Source organism: Lissotriton helveticus, chromosome 10 (assembly GCF_964261635.1).
Source record: "Lissotriton helveticus chromosome 10, aLisHel1.1, whole genome shotgun sequence".
In the NCBI taxonomy this organism is placed as follows: Eukaryota; Metazoa; Chordata; class Amphibia; order Caudata; family Salamandridae; genus Lissotriton; species Lissotriton helveticus.
Window position 1 is genome coordinate 351,889,919 of NC_136071.1, and position 15,824 is coordinate 351,905,742.

A 15,824-nucleotide genomic window follows, 5' to 3' on the forward strand; every position below is an offset into this window, starting at 1 on the left:
TGTATGGCACTGCTCTGCTCGCTGCGCAAGATCTTGCCCCTACTTCCGCCCCAGGTAAGACCAGAGGTAGTGCGGAGCATAATATTAAGTCGAGTTGACTACTGCAACGCACTACTCCTGGGAGCGCCGGCCAATTTGGTCGGAAAATTACAGCGGCTGCAGAACTTTGCTGCTAAATTGTCACTTTCACGCCGCCGCGCGGACTCCTCTACCAAGGCTCTACGAGACCTTCATTGGTTGCCAGTCCCCCAGCGCATTGAGTTCAAGGCATTATGCCTGGTGTTTAGGGCCCTACATGGGCAGGGTCCGCCTCCTCTGCGTGAGCTCTTCTCCTGGTACACTCCATCTAGACCGCTTCGGTCAGCTTCCTCCCACCTGGTGGTTGTGCCTAGGATTCTGAGGTCCCGGACGGGGGGTAGATCCTTTAGATTTGCGGCTGCAAAACTGTGGAACTCTCTCCCCTTGGGACTGAGAGGCTTGGAAAACCTTACTCTATTTAAAAAAACTTTGAAAACTCACCTGTTTCCCAGGGTAGTGTAACCATGTATTGTATGTGTACTGCATCAGGATAGTCTAAGCGCCAGGATGCCCGTCGGGTGACAGATACGCGCTATATAAGAATACCTATACATACATACATACATTTCGATACGAAATTGCAGATCGGGGCTACACAAACATCTGTAGCACCTTCTGTACTGCTGACGTGCAGAGGGAATACAAGAAGCGGGTGTAAACGTATATGCACTACACAAGCATGTTCAGGCTACATTCAGCAGACTGTTTTGAAAAATTTGAGGAGCACTGGGGAATTCCGCAACATTTTGAGTTGAAGTCACTTATCATGGCATGTTTTCATGTTATTTTGCTCCTTGCTGGTGCCAGCGAAAGAGACTCAACCTGATTTAGAGTTGGGTAGTCACTGAAAATCCCTCGATTAAGCACCAAACTGGTCCGGTGTTTTGATCGAAGGTGCACAGACATTAAAATAGACCCTTACCGTACCTCTCATCTTGTGTGCTTAGAAATACACATACAAGCACAAAGACGGATGCGCATGTAAACACAAACGCTGGTGCCAGCGAAAGAGACTCAACCTGATTTAGAGTTGGGCAGTCACTGAAAATCCCTCGATTAAGCACCAACCTGGTCCGGTGTACTTAGAAATACACATACAAGCACAAAGACGGATGCGCATGTAAACACAAACGCACACATAAACAAGCATTTACACACGTGCTCACGGACAGCGGGAGGGGGGATGGGTTCACGGACAGCGGGAGGGGGGGGACGGGCACACAGACAGCCGGTAGGGTGGGTGGTCTCACGGACAGCGGGAGGGGGGGCGGGAACGGGGACACGAAAAGCGGGAGGGGGGCAGGAACAGGAAGACAGACAGCGGGAGGGGATGCGGGAACGAACGGGCACACGGAAAGCACTCACCTGGACTTCCTCCGGCAGCAGTCGGCCGCGGAATGACGAAAAGAAACCTCGACGAACAACAAAATAAACCCCGCCCACCGCCGCACTGACGTGTCCAAAGGGGCCGGATCACAGCCGCATGACGTAGGAAAGGGGTGGGATGAATAAAAATGGCCGGAACGCCCCCGAATCTGCTCCGCAATTGACGGACAGATCTCTGTTCCAATGGCTAGCCTCCATTTATGGAGCTAGCCAATGGAACAGAGGGGCGGATTCCCAGCCACACAGTGTAAGACATAAGATTTCGCCTGCGCGAAACGCTGCTTGCGCAGCTTTTCACCAGGTCGAAACCTAATGACTTTTTTAACGTCACCTCAGTACCATGCCTAGGTGAGATTAAACTGTCATTGTACTCTGAAGCCACCTACATTGCCACTCGTCATTACATACAAAAGTTGAACAGTAAGGGTTAAATCCATATGGGAAGAAAATGTCACTGCACAAATGTGCCCGTGGGTACATCAGGTAACCCCGGACGTAGTTGCACATATTGTTGTGAGAGGACTTGAAGCAGACGTAGCATAACCGTTTTTTAGGGCTCGGACTCCTCCCCAGTGAAACTGGGAGGAGTTTCGAGAACTAATGTTAAAGGAGAAAAAAAAGAAGAAGTATCTCCTAGGGCCTTGGTGAGAGGAATTCCACACATTCCTTAGCGTTTTCTGTCATCTGGTCAGTGATTCGTCTTCCTTGTGTTTTCGTTTTAATAGGCTTGAAGTGATAGGGTAAATGTAGTTTTGTTCCGCCATTTTGGGCATATTTCGTTCGTGCTCGCGCAAAGAAGTACATAAATTATAATTAGGAGCTGTCAGGGTGCCTCCGTTAGTGAATCCAGATGGCCGGGCGCGTTCACAATTCTGCAGCGCTCAGCGCGCAGCTTCCTTGTTTTGTTAGGCACGGTGAGATTAAGTGATTTGTCCAGAATCACGGATGTTGAGCGTCGTTACAGAGCGCTAAAAAGAATGTGTTGCAATAAAGTTAAACGTACATATATATTTTTAATACAATACATTTTTTACAGGTACGCAACAATGCACTGCAAGGTTCACGCCTCATAAAGATGTTTATGTGTATTTCGAATAAAGCGCCTTTCGTTTTTTTCACCATTTCTTCGGCTTCCCCCGCTCGAAGCGCACTCGGGAATGTGAAAAAGTGTTCCTGAGACTCTGGCACTCGAGCGGGCTCCAAGCCGGAATCACACAGTGTGAAATATTACATCATTTTTTATTGCTCAGTCCTGCGGCACGTGAGCTGTGTGCGCGAGAAACCTCATTCCAGCCCACGGACACACGAAAAGTAGTTGTAAGAGCTGCGGCCATCATTAGCGGACACTTGGACCCTTTCTCTAAGAACAGAAAGTAGCCGTGAGAGGAGCGCCGGCAATTACTTCAGAGGAAGAGTTTGGAGCCGTATACACCAATGTGTTATGATTGATATTACCCCGTCTGTAAATACCTGGTGGCTGCTTCACTTTCATTTTTGGGAAGTTTCTGTTTTTCAAATCTTTGAAATAAAATGTAAATGTATACTCCTCAAAAGGGAATATCGGAGCAAAAGACAGAAAAACTTCGGCTGCCGCAGTAGTTTGTAAGAAGTGAATAAAAGTGGTAAAAGTTTTGCTCGGGACGGCCGCGCTCGCCTCCTCCCTCCTAATAAATACGGCGCTTCCTCGTGGGGCTGCCCTTAATAAAGAGAGCCTTTTTTGACATAATCCGCATTCCCTTCTGGGCTGACAATCACCTCCGCTCTGCCGATGATGCGCGCACATGACTGTTCAGCCTTCTTTTTTTTCCTCTCGCCTGGAGTAGCGGACATGTGCCAGCAAGGGCTAGATGTTTGCAGTTTTTTTCTCCTCTTCGCTATTTACTGTATTCTCGTGTGAGGTGAATGGGCAGCGCGAGGAGGCGGAGGGGGCTGCGTCCTCCTTATCTGAGTTATGTCTGTCCAGAAAGAAATGGTTAAGTGCGCCCTCCCACCAGCAAGCATACCACGAACATAAGACTTCAAAGAGATTCCTAGACTGCCTGTGAAGTGTAATCACCCCAGGCCCACAAATCACCCTTCCATGGGCACCACAGAGTGAAGCTGACATTCACCTGCACCCATGGGTGCTGCTGGAACTAGGAGGCTGGAGGGTTTATAGGCTCAGATGAGGCTTCCAAACATTTACACTCTTAACACCTCAACCAAGCCCTTTCTTCTGGCCTAAACTCACTCCCTGCGGACCCCGCCCCATCTTCTGCACATGTGGGTCACTGTCCCTGCGCATTTCACACTAGAACCAGGTGAGTAAAGTAGTGAGTGCAGAGTAGTGATTAGAGAAGTGAGTAGTGAGTAGAGTAGTGAGTAGAGTAGTGAGTAGAGTAGTGAGTAAAAAGTAGAGTAGTGAGTGGAGAGTAGTGAGTAGAGTAGTGAGTGCAGAGTAGTGAGTAGTGAGTGCAGAGTAGTGAGTGCTGAGTAGTGATTAGAGAAGTGAGTAGAGTAGTGAGTAGTGAGTAGAGCAATGAGTAGTGAGTAGAGTAATGAGTAGTGAGTAGAGTAGTGAGTAGAGTAGTGAGTAAAAAGTAGAGTAGTGAGTAGAGTAGTGAGTGGAGAGTAGTGAGTAGAGTAGTGAGTGGAGAGTAGTGAGTAGAGTAGTGAGTGCAGAGTAGTGAGTAGTGAGTGCAGAGTAGTGAGTGCAGAGTAGTGAGTAGAGTAGTGAGTAGAGTAGTGAGTAGAGTAGTGAGTAGAGTAGTGAGTAGAGTAGTGAGTAGAGTAGTGAGTAAAAAGTAGAGTAGTGAGTAGTGAGTAGAGTAATGAGTAGAGAGTAGTGAGTAGTGAGTAGAGTAATGAGTAGAGAGTAGTGAGTAGAGTAGTGAGTGCAGAGTAGTGAGTAGTGAGTGCAGAGTAGTGAGTGCTGAGTAGTGAGTAGAGTAGTGAGTAGAGTAGTGAGTAGAGTAGTGAGTAGAGTAGTGAGTAGTGAGTAGTGAGTAGAGTAGTGAGTAGTGAGTAGAGTAGTGAGTAGTGAGTAGAGTAGTGAGTAGAGTAGTGAGTAGAGTAGTGAGTAGAGTAGTGAGTAGAGTAGTGAGTAGTGAGTAGAGTAGTGAGTAGTGAGTAGAGTAGTGAGTAGTGAGTAGAGTAGTGAGTAGTGAGTAGAGTAGTGAGTAGTGAGTAGAGTAGTGAGTAGAGTAGTGAGTAGAGTAGTGAGTAGAGTAGTAGAGTAGAGAGTAGAGTAGTGAGTAGAGTAGTGAGTAGTAAGTGCAGAGTAGTGAGTAGAGTAGTGAGTGCAGACTAGTGAGTGCAGACTAGTGAGTGCAGACTAGTGAGTGCAGACTAGTGAGTAGAGTAGTGAGTAGTGAGTAGAGTAGTGAGTAGAGTAGTGAGTAGAGTAGTGAGTAGAGTAGTGAGTAGAGAGTGCAGAGTAGAGTAGTGAGTAGAGTAGTGAGTAGAGTAGTGAGTAGAGTAGTGAGTAGAGTAGTGAGTAGAGTAGTGAGTAGAGTAGTGTAGTGAGTAGGACATCACAGGCAGCAGCTGTGCAAGCTTCTTACACTCACAAGGAGACCACAGGCAGCTGAGGTGCAATCTTCTCCTACTCACAAGAACGACATCACAGGCAGCAGCGGTGCAAGCTTCTCACACTCACAAGAACGACATCACAGGCAGCAGCAGTGCAAGCTTCTTACACTCACAAGAAGGACATCACAGGCAGCACCAGTGCAAAGTTCTTACACTCACAAGGAGACATGCCAGCAGAGGTGCAAGCTTCTCACACTCACAAGAATGACATCACAGGCAGCAGCAGTGCAAGCTTCTTACACTCACAAGAACGACATCACAGGCAGCAGCAGTGCAAGCTTCTTACACTCACAAGGAGACCACAGCCAGCAGAGGTGCAAGCTTCTCACACTCACAAGAAGGACATCACAGGCAGTAACGGTGCAATATTCTCACACTCACAAGGAGATCACTGGCAGTACACACCACATGAACACACTCCACAACACATAGCAACAATACATTGGCATTTACAATGCCATTAGCTCAAACTCAAATAAATCCGAGCCCGATTGCATTTCTAATGCTTGTTTATAATGGCGTTCATAGCGCTTTAGTGAGTCGAGCCAATACTTAGTGAAAAATATGGTTCAATTGTGAGGTATAGTTTTGAAGAACAAATTACTGTAGGGCAAGTTGAAATGGTGCCATGAATTCAATGGTAGAGTAGATACCCGTCTAAAAAAGAAATGCCATTGTAAAAAAATAAAAACATGTTGGGGCTGGCAAAACAGCTGTGTGTTCAATGTAGAGAATGGAGGAAGAAAGAAAGATATTCAACACTGTAAGTACCAGACTCTACTGTTAAAGGAGGAACCTCTGAATCACAGGGATTCCACTCTTCATCATTCTTCTTTCGAAAGAACCTGAATGGGCAGGAGCTCATTCGCTGTTCAGATAAGCAAGCACTGGAAACACACTGCCAAACAAAACAGCAGCCACCTTGAATTCAGACATTCCCCTACAACATCATTTCCACCTGTCTCCCCTGACAAGAACAACTAGTCTGTATATGCTAACTGTGGACCTATCTCCCATACTTACTCACTCTGCACCTCGTGCAAAAATGCACCTCAGCATGCCTGCTACAGTGTGATTGGAGCACCCCCCCCCCCGAACCTCATGCAGAACACCAAAAGATCCCTTTCAGAAGCTACAACTCGACTAGGACTCTTCAAACCAAGCACAACAAACGGGTCGATATTACTGCCCATTATCTTTACCATGTACCCATTACAACACATATGCCTAGGCGCTATATATTGGACGGCAACTTCTGGGTCCCTATAAAATCTTTTCCCATTAGTTTTGTCCGCTCCTTCCACCTTTAATCCATGCAACCATTCTTCATCTGTTGTTGCAGGCACGGTTGTACTTGTTTTTGTGAATGAATTTGAATGAATGAGGAAGTAAATGAGTATCTTGAGTGATGATGTATATATATAATTCTTTTGAGTGTTTGGGAATGTGAGGATTTTTTTTTGTGTAATATACCTAATTTTCCCTTTATCTTGGATGAATTATGTCTTCTCCCCAGATGTAATCATTTTAACATGAATTATGTATCAACAGTATTTCTATTTAAGAACACCACTGTGAAAAGACAAATCATTTTATAGAGAAAAAAATTAAAATATCATGTACTAAAAAAAAGGAATGGTGAAGTCTATGGCTCTGTTTTTCATGTTCACCCCATTTGTTTATTGTTTGGATCCTGTAATAGGACCCCCTATATCAGTGTGGCAGGGTAAATCTTGTTCTATTTTATATACACTGCCTCGTTTTAGCCTGGTGGTTCTAGTTTTGTAATAAATACGCCGCTGCTTCAAGGCAGTACCTACCATGCGCGCCGCGTGATGCGCCCATCTTTGGAGGGCTGTGGGCTGTGTATGTGTCGTATTTGCCCGTCGCTAAGGAGGGTGACCCGCGGTGGAATGCGTCACATAACTTCTGGCTTATTCCATCAGCATCAGACAGCCCTGCTTCCACTCACACTTTATCATTTCTGCTTTTTAAGTCCGCAGCAGCCCTTCTGACATCTTTCCCAGGCAGCCGGGGCTGGAAACGGCTGTGGGAATCAGGTGCGTTCACGACGCTTTCCGAAACGAGAGTCTGGAGTTATTTGCAGGGGGAGGGGGAGGGGGAGTCGGAGAGAGTGGAGAGGTGCCAAGGATGTACGGGACAGTCAAGTGAGAGTGATTTCTGCAGGGCTGTGCACCTATTGGGCTAGCAAGTGTTCCGGGGTGCATACTGAGAGCAGATGTAGAGCAAGCCCAGTCTCTCTCTCTCTCTCTCTCTCTCTCATTATATATATATATATTTTTTTTTCTTCTCGAATTAACGTCAAAATGCTAGGGGGGAGCGCAAGTAGCATCTCACCACCTCTGTCCTGGAGACATCACAGGACTGATCACTTTTCATACCATTAGGCTCCATATCCTTTTGAAAGTATCGAGAAAGGACAAGAGTGGGAATGACCGGAAGTATACAGACCCCCCCCCCTTCCTGTTCTTCTTGTTCAGTTCACTGATTTCAAATCCAAATGGACCTAGGTAAGGGCAGTGATGGGACACCAAAACTTAAGCTTAGGGGTAGCAGCTGCACCTCAAGCTACCCCATAATTGCTGTTCATGGCAATCTGGTCTGGCTTTTCATTTCAAGTGAAGACTTCCTACAGAGCCAGCGTTAAATCTGGTAGGCATCCTTTTTTTGGCGCTCTACGGATTCCCTCACGACTACCCTCCTACAGTGCCCCTCATTTCTCCATAGCCCCTCTTTCACATGCATTTCATTTGTTTTAAAGCGCTGCTCATGCCAGTGCAAGGTGTCAGCGTTCCTTACTTCTCACACACATTATACAGAGACAATGAATCATGCATGTGTAAATCAGTCTGTAGGCAATGTTATATAAGAAAATGAGGATTTTAAACGTACCACAGTGGTTGTAGTTGACTTTACTAATACAAATGTATTTCTACTGAAACAAACCCTTTTTTAGCAACATTAGGATAATGAAAGACGGGAAAAAGCATAACATTCTAACCTATAGCATTCATTTTGCATGCAGCTCTTTGAAGACCGTTCATAGGTCACCATGCTGTATTAGAATTGTAACTTATGAACTGCAATAATCAATGGATATCTGTGACAAAAAGAGTAACCCGCTGACCTATCCACATAAAATAAAGTTCTGTGATCTGCACGGTACACATTATTTGCAGCCGGCATATTAACCATCTGTGCTACTTTATAATGAGTAAAAACTGCCACTAGGCAAAACTGTGATCTCTCTCCAGTAGAAAATTAATAACCGGCGTTATCTTTAATTTTTGTTGTTCCCTCAAACCTGCTTGACATACAGTGAACTCTGCAGCAGGTTCTTTTAAACCCATAAGTTATTTCTAAACCCCACCCCAGAGCGCAGTGCCAGATGCAGTTGCACCGGTTGCACCACCCCTAATTTACTGCCACACCCACTTGCCTGCAGTCAGTCACACCCAGTCTACCAATTTTCAGCCTCTGGCAACTCCATGGACTGTACTTGCACTTGATGAATGGTTACTTTATGCACCAGTGTACTCACTCTACGTTTTGCATTTACCATACATTTTGTGAAAATCCATGACTTGTTACCTCATGCAAAAAGCTAGTGATAACAAAGTGCAAAACTATTGCAATAAAATGATGTGCACCTGTACCCAAGCTGTGGCGTGTTGTCAATTCAGGATTGCGTTGCCGTTAAGTTAAGCAGAGGTGCTATATGTGTATTTCTCCACCTCTATCTATGCCCAGAGTTTCGTAAATCATTAAAAAAGCTGTTCTTTGTACCAGGATGGAGGGGGGGGGGGATAAAAAATGCAAAACAAGTCTCTTTTTTATTTTTAGTCAAGATTAAGCTATTTTCTGTTGCTGGTTTTTAGGTCTCGACTGGTGACAGCAAACGTGATGTCTGGAAGAGACATTCTGTATCTACTTTGTGGGCTTCAGCCGGCTCATAGGCCTCCCATTTGCTGGTTCTGTCGTCTCTTCATTCTTCGTTCTGCCCATTTGTCCATGGCACGAATGCCCTCCAGATTCAAGCCGCTACAGCTATGCAAATATTCCATTTCAGGAAGTTGACAAACAAAAAACAATTTTAACCCATTTTTAAAGCATTTCTTTTAAAACCAATTTGATCCGTTGTAATCCATATTTTATTCCATGAGTACTTCAATGTTCTTACAGAGGTAATATAATTCCACACTTTTAATGCAGCAGAAATGCCCATCCTGGCCTTATTCTGTAACATGTGAGAATTCTTTTCACATCGTTGGTAACCATGCATGTATAAACCCAATGCATTTCCGGCAGATGCACCCTTCGTCAGGGGTCTGAAATCTGAATCAAAATAAAACACTTTGGTTAACCAAATTAGTCACAAATATATACCTATACATACATCCACCATTCCGTTAACTTACTTTAGTACCCTATCTTACGGTGTGCTCTATATTTAAATTCATTGTGAAACAGATACTCTTTCTGGTGACTTTCCTATTGTTAGCACTATTGCTGTGAACTCGATTATAACCTAAAATAAGTAATCTCCTATCTGAACTCATGCTAAACTGTTTATGCTTCTCGCTCCTAAAAAAAGAAAACGGAAACAATCCTGATCCATTCACCCTGTTATCCATATGCAATTGAAATCTTAGTTGTTCCGCACCGCAACCGGCAGCGTGACTGTTAGTCACCAACCCTCTCGCAAGTTCTTTCCAAAACCAGCTGGTTTAAACGTAACTAGTGCTCCCCCTCAGGTGCAAACAATTTTAAGCTCCCCTCGTAATTGCTATGGCCGATTTCAGCCATGGAAACAGAAAAAGTACATCCCCTCCCAACCCAATAATTCTAAGATATGTTACATCCTATTTAAAAAATGGTTAAAATTGTTTTTTGAGTGTCAACTTGTTGAAATACAATATTTGCATAGATGTAGTTGCTTGAATCTGGAGGGCAATTACCTACCAGCTTGAACAATAAACTTTCGGCTGTGCTACCAGGACAAAGCACTGGTCCAGCCAGCACGCTAAATTTTCACAAGTGGGGGACCGGCACAAGACCTACCCAAATCATTCCTCCCCCCAAATGGGGACTCCTTTAAGGGTTACAGAGACACACAGATACCATCACTGCGTTAGAGAATATAAAATTCTCAGGTCGTATTTATTACAATCAACATAAATATGACATTGCATATCAGCAGAATTATTTCATTATCCAAACTTTCACATGCAAGTTACAATATTTACATCAATAATCCTTTGATTAGAGGAAATAATACATGTCATCTCCTAGCAACAGATCCTCAAAAGGAGTCATGGCTGGCCACCCCACAGGCACCATGGCATTGACTATTCTAAATGATTTGGGACTGTGGACCTCATACTGCTAGTTGCATATCACAAGGCGAACTCACCTGCCACCTCAAAATAGAGGGAGCGTGGGCCAGCATGAAAACTGGACCCCCAACATACCATGCCAGAGCCAACCCATGAAGGGATCCCTCCTGGCACCCAGTGGGATTGACCTGGGCAACCAGGACATACCTTGGGCCCCTCGTCAGACGCCATCCCCCGACATTCTCCGGGGCCATGTAATGGAGTACTGCAAGAGGCTAGGGACAATCGCTGTAGCGGAGTCCCAACACCTTCGCTACACTACTTCGGCAACTCCATGCCCTGTTTTAAGCCAATGGCTTCCTAATTTGCCTGCACTTCAATTACTGATGCCAAGGTTGTCCACCTGTTTTGTGACCAAACATGACTCCTTCCCCGCCCCACAAAAAGAGACTGTCTAAGGGGATGGGAGGGTGGGAAAAAAGGCAGCCTCACCGCCGCGTTCCCCAGCAGCAGCGGCAAGGTCCAGACAGGGGCACAGCAGCGAGGTAGTCGGGGACAGCCAGACAAGGAAAAAAACAGGTAACTGTGTGGGGATGCACTCCCCCTTTAACCTCACCTGGCTGCCCCCGCGACTGCCCAAGCGCGCCCCCCCCCTCGCCCACACCGGCCAATCACCTATCTCGAGCATCCCGCCCGCAAAAATTCTAAACTACGGTGCTACAGTTGGTGCCGCTCGGCACCGGTCCGAACGGGCCCACACCTGTCTTGGGGGCCCGTCATCGGTTGGCGTTGCCCCCTAGGCCAAAGCCTTTGAGCAGTGCCTGAAACAATATTAAATAAAACGTTGTGCATGCCATCATCTTGTTTGCATGGCATGAATGCGTCATGCCTCTTTCAGAGTATAGCCCGAGAGCAGCGATCAACTACTCCTGAACATACGCAGTGGCCATTTTATGGCATTGTTTCTCCACTACTTTTTTATTTCTTTGCATGCGCTCTTCTCGAGCGCCGGTAACTGCTGAGCTCCGGTCACACGTACGGACTGGTGAGTGTCTGAAGGAAGGGAAAGAGACAAGCCTCGAGAAATCACTAGTTCCAGCCTTGGAAAAAGAGTGGGTTCAATGGTCACTCTAGAGGGGTTGGTTCTTAACCGCTTCCGCGCTACCGCGTTTTCCCGCTGTGCGCTGGAATTTCAAAAATGGCTTGTTTATGACAAAGCCAGCTCGTCATCCGCGTAGCGCAGGTAACGCCCATGACGAGCTGGCTTTGTCATTAGCGCGGAAGGGGTTAATCATTGTGTACCCACCCCATAGCGTTCATCATATGTCAACAGCCGACGAGCGTTAATCAACCGTAGAATTGCGGGTTTGTACGACATTTATTGACTAACTCACGTAGGTTTGACACTGGTGGAACATGCAACAATCAGAATTTGCACGTAACTTTCTTGGTGTGTTCCAGAGCTCTGAAAGTAGGATGCCAATTGTGTGAAATACACCTCGAAACACAAGAGGGGTCAATTACATGACAAATACGCAAGATGGCTCTACCAGTTGAACGCTCACCTCTAAAATCTGCAGTGAGATACAGATTGCAAGTTTGAATCCTGACTGAGCATCCCAGCCTCCTGTACTGTTGTTTAATAGTAACAAAAACTGCCATTTAAACCGATTGCAACGCCTGGAGGCACTATATAGTAAGGCTCGAGGAACTATATAAACACAATTTATCCTCATTTAAGTGGAGAGATGCATAATAATTTTAGTATATTAGATGCGCACATAACATCAAGAGAGAGTCGTTACTTTTTCTGCATTTCATTCTTTATACGAGTGAAGGACTTCAACCATGCACACTCTAGAATTGTTCTGTAGTTTCCCAACTAGAATTTAGCTTGTTTTAAAGCAAATCCCAAACACAGGTGTGTTGGATACCGCCACCCTTTGCTTTGACCTTTTTAAGGTCTCGGAGCCACTTTACACCATAGGATAGCGCATTGTGTTTAATTTTTGAGGAGCAAAATCTATAAACTGAAGTAAAGTCTTACCATTAAACCGTAAATCAAGGCTGACGCAAGTAGAAAAAATGCTGCTATCATAGGCTTCCTGCCTTTACATCTCTCGTCTCAACATATCTACGAAGCCACGTAGGAGAATGACCAGAGGGGGTCCTCAAAGATCCCCGAATTCCAGGTCTTCACCGAGGCAAAAGTTAACGCAGAGCTTTACTGCAGCCAGACTTTAACCCCCTGGCTGCGGCCGGAATTCTGCACCTGTGCGGCACATTCCGATCGCGGGCTTGGTCATGACAGCTCCCTGCCGTCATCAGCACACGCCCACCATAACTGATGACAACCGGGAGCCGTCATCAGCACCGAAGGGGTTAATAGAAAACTCACACTTGGCTTGTTATTTTCATTTGAAGAGTCTCTCAAATTCTAGAGTGCAATTTGTGAGGCCTATTTGCAGCAGTATATTCATTTGCAAACGGAAATCATTATTCCTGAAACAATCAAGCATTGGCATAGTCAATCGGTCTTGGCACTGGGAGTGCCTAATTGCAGAGAACTTCTGAGAGATGTTCAGGAAAAGACCCTGCCCTGAGAGCGACAGAAGCATATTTTGGTGAAAATTATCAAGCATGAGTGATATTTCATAAACCGCCAAAAACACACAATATGAATGCCCAGAGCTTCTTAAGCGTGATGTAGGTATTAACAAATCAATCATGATTTAGTATATTCAGGCTGAGGCGAAGCAACATACCTACCTTCAGCGCTCGCTGCCTGGAATCACGCTCTGCATTCATATTGTGTGTTTTGGCAGTTTATGCAATATCACTTGTGCTTCATAATTTTCACCCAAATATGCTCTGTCACTCTCAGGGCAGGGGCTTTTCCAGACCATCTCTAGGAACATCTCTGCAATTAGACACTTCCATTGCCGAGACCAATTCGCTATGCCAATGCTTGTTTTTAAAAAAAAATTTAAGTAATTTTAATGATACCTTTTACCTTTAATTTACATGTGTGTGCAGTGAAGAGCTTTTTTTTTTGCTAACCTGAATTGATATCCTAGTCCCAAATGCTATGCGCTATCATGGCGGGCTCACCAGGACCCTCCTTAATGTTGTATGTTTTACCAACTGTCACAGAAAGCTGTCGCTTTGGGTGAATTTCACAAACATACCCTTGTGTAGTTACATGTTGCCCATGTCATGTTCAGAAAACGGTGGTATGTTGTCGCTTCATAATACTACTAATACACGTAAAGAAGAAATCCGCTCTCTGCTACCAACCGAACTACAGTTCAGAAGACCGAGTTGGTGAATACGGTTGTTTTCAGCTTCTTGGCTGTCTCTTGGACTGTCTTGTGCCAGAGGCAAGTGCTGACGGCAGGCAGCTTGGACGCTGGCCGCCCACAAGCTTTCTGGGCGATTCTGTTGTGTCAGCTCTAATGGAATCCTGTTTATGTAAAATGTGCTATGTAAACTCTGGCCTGCCTGACCCTTAATATAGTTACTATTTAAAGCAGTTGTCTGTTTATAATAAAGCCATGTCCTCCTCATCCTCTTCCTTCTCTCTTCCCTCCCCTGGCATCCACCTCCATCATTCAGACGTGTGGGAGATCATGCCAGGCTTGGAAGCTTGTACCATAATACATTTAATATCAGTGTTTACCATTTATAGAGTGCAGAGCGCAACCCGATTTGTTTCTTGTCATTTCACAATTGTATTTATTGTTACCCTGTGGTAATACACAATCTTTTTGGACTTGGATGGGAGAAAGACTAAGCGGCGCCTGGTTTCGAACCTGAAACTTTAAGATTATAAACAAATCTCTGCACACTCCTTTATCTTGAACGTTTCATCCGTTTTGCTAACACTGCTAAATCAGCAGGAACCCCTTTCAGCAAAGCTCCCTCTCTGTGACCTCAACAAAGCAGGTGATCCTAGTAGCTCGGGATAATCATCGTCCTTTTCTTCATTGCAGCTTTCTTGAATCTGGAAGGTCCCTCAATCGTCTGAATTACTTACCTCTGACAATCTAGACAGTTGAGAATCCCTAGGTGTACGAGGTTCTTTTCGGATTCAGGAAAGAGGTGAACTAGGCGACTAAGAATTATTTCAGATTCAGCAAAGAAGTGATGCAGTGAGCGAGGATCATTTCAGATTCAGAAAAACTTTTAAAATCTAGCTTCTCAAGACAGAACACAGCCAAAGAATAGGACTGCTGGTTGGATTCGCTCTACTGCTTCTCACATTCCTACCCCCGATGTTGTATGGATGCTGCCTTTGAGAGCAGGACTCCTGAATTTCAACTCTTCTTTTGATTCAGCTCCACGGTTTCCATGTGTGTGTTAGCTCAACCCGAAGACCTAAGAAAAGAACAACTTTACACAGCTTTAAAAAACTCAGTTTGGCTGAAAAGTACGTTCTGGTGGTTTTTATTCATACACTGTTTTGCAGACTTTATTACTTCAAAGTTTTACAAGTGCAACCCAGGCTTATAATTGTGGAGCCACAGTGCTTGACAGCATTTAGGGTGATTGCTTGCTGAATGTAGGAGACTGATTAGAAAATATGTAGAGGAGAGAGTGTAAAATCATGCATGGCAGAGTCTGCATGTATACAAAGTGGTGCTGCGGAAGCTGCCGTCAACCCCCGGCTAAGTGCATGTGGTGTGTAAAGTGCATGAATGACCTCCGGTTATTAAATGTTAGGAAGTCATAAGCAGATTTTAAGGCTCACAAATGTTATCCCAAAATTAGCCCTACCTTTAGCAAATTCAAAAGCTCCATTAGGCAAAACTGGAAGGTGAGTGGAGGGGGGGGCAGGTTTCCTGGATTAAGACATTTCGCTACAGCACGATTGGCTGTTAGCCGCTGATTCAGAATGTAGTTTGTTTTAATATAAAACAGTAAGTGGATAGAAACAAAGGCACTGCAATGCAATGCTAAATAATCGTGACTGTTGAAAGAACAAGTTTAAAACCTAATTAGCTACGCCTCAGTTAACTAGTTAAAACTGAGTTATTCAGATTGACCTTTGCAAAGAGCACAGAGTTGGAGGGAAAACCGAGTGGGGAATATAAGAAAGCTGTCAAGCCCTGCATAAGAATGGAGTCCAGCTACACTATAGTCGAAGACTTACTGTTTGGACCATCCAGAACTCTGAAGTCCAGATGTGACGAAGCACAGAGCTATATAAAACCTTTAATATGGAGGTACTCATTATCTATGTCTTCAAAACCACCTTACTTGTCCCAACATGTGAATACATGATGTCTGGTGGTACTATAGAAGGGTACACGGGCATGACTGTCCACGTTTTAAAGCTCATAGACTTCTTTTTTAAATGTTGTATTATCCTGGGAACTGTGGGATTGGGGAATGCCGCTGCAAAGAAAAGTCCTTGTGTTTTGACGTAGCTGA

The 15,824-nt window shown here is 45.0% G+C and overlaps 2 protein-coding genes across 3 annotated transcripts in view; one reads left to right on the forward strand and one right to left on the reverse strand.

Annotated features, from left to right (window-relative positions):
• CCDC12 (coiled-coil domain containing 12) overlaps nucleotides 1-15,824 on the forward strand; it is a 303,076-nt gene that overhangs the window by 200,257 nt on the left and 86,995 nt on the right. The window lies entirely within an intron of this gene.
• LOC144783812 (cyclic nucleotide-binding domain-containing protein 2-like) overlaps nucleotides 1-15,824 on the reverse strand; it is an 832,431-nt gene that overhangs the window by 43,320 nt on the left and 773,287 nt on the right. The window contains exon 13 of one of the 2 annotated variants that reach the window (XM_078662558.1): nucleotides 9,257-9,390. The exons of the other annotated variant lie outside the window; for it this stretch is intronic. Within the exon in view, the coding sequence (XP_078518684.1) occupies nucleotides 9,315-9,390 (76 nt within the window). The 3' untranslated portion in view covers nucleotides 9,257-9,314. Of the gene's footprint in view, nucleotides 1-9,256; nucleotides 9,391-15,824 lie in introns of those variants that run through there. 2 annotated transcript variants of the gene reach the window in all.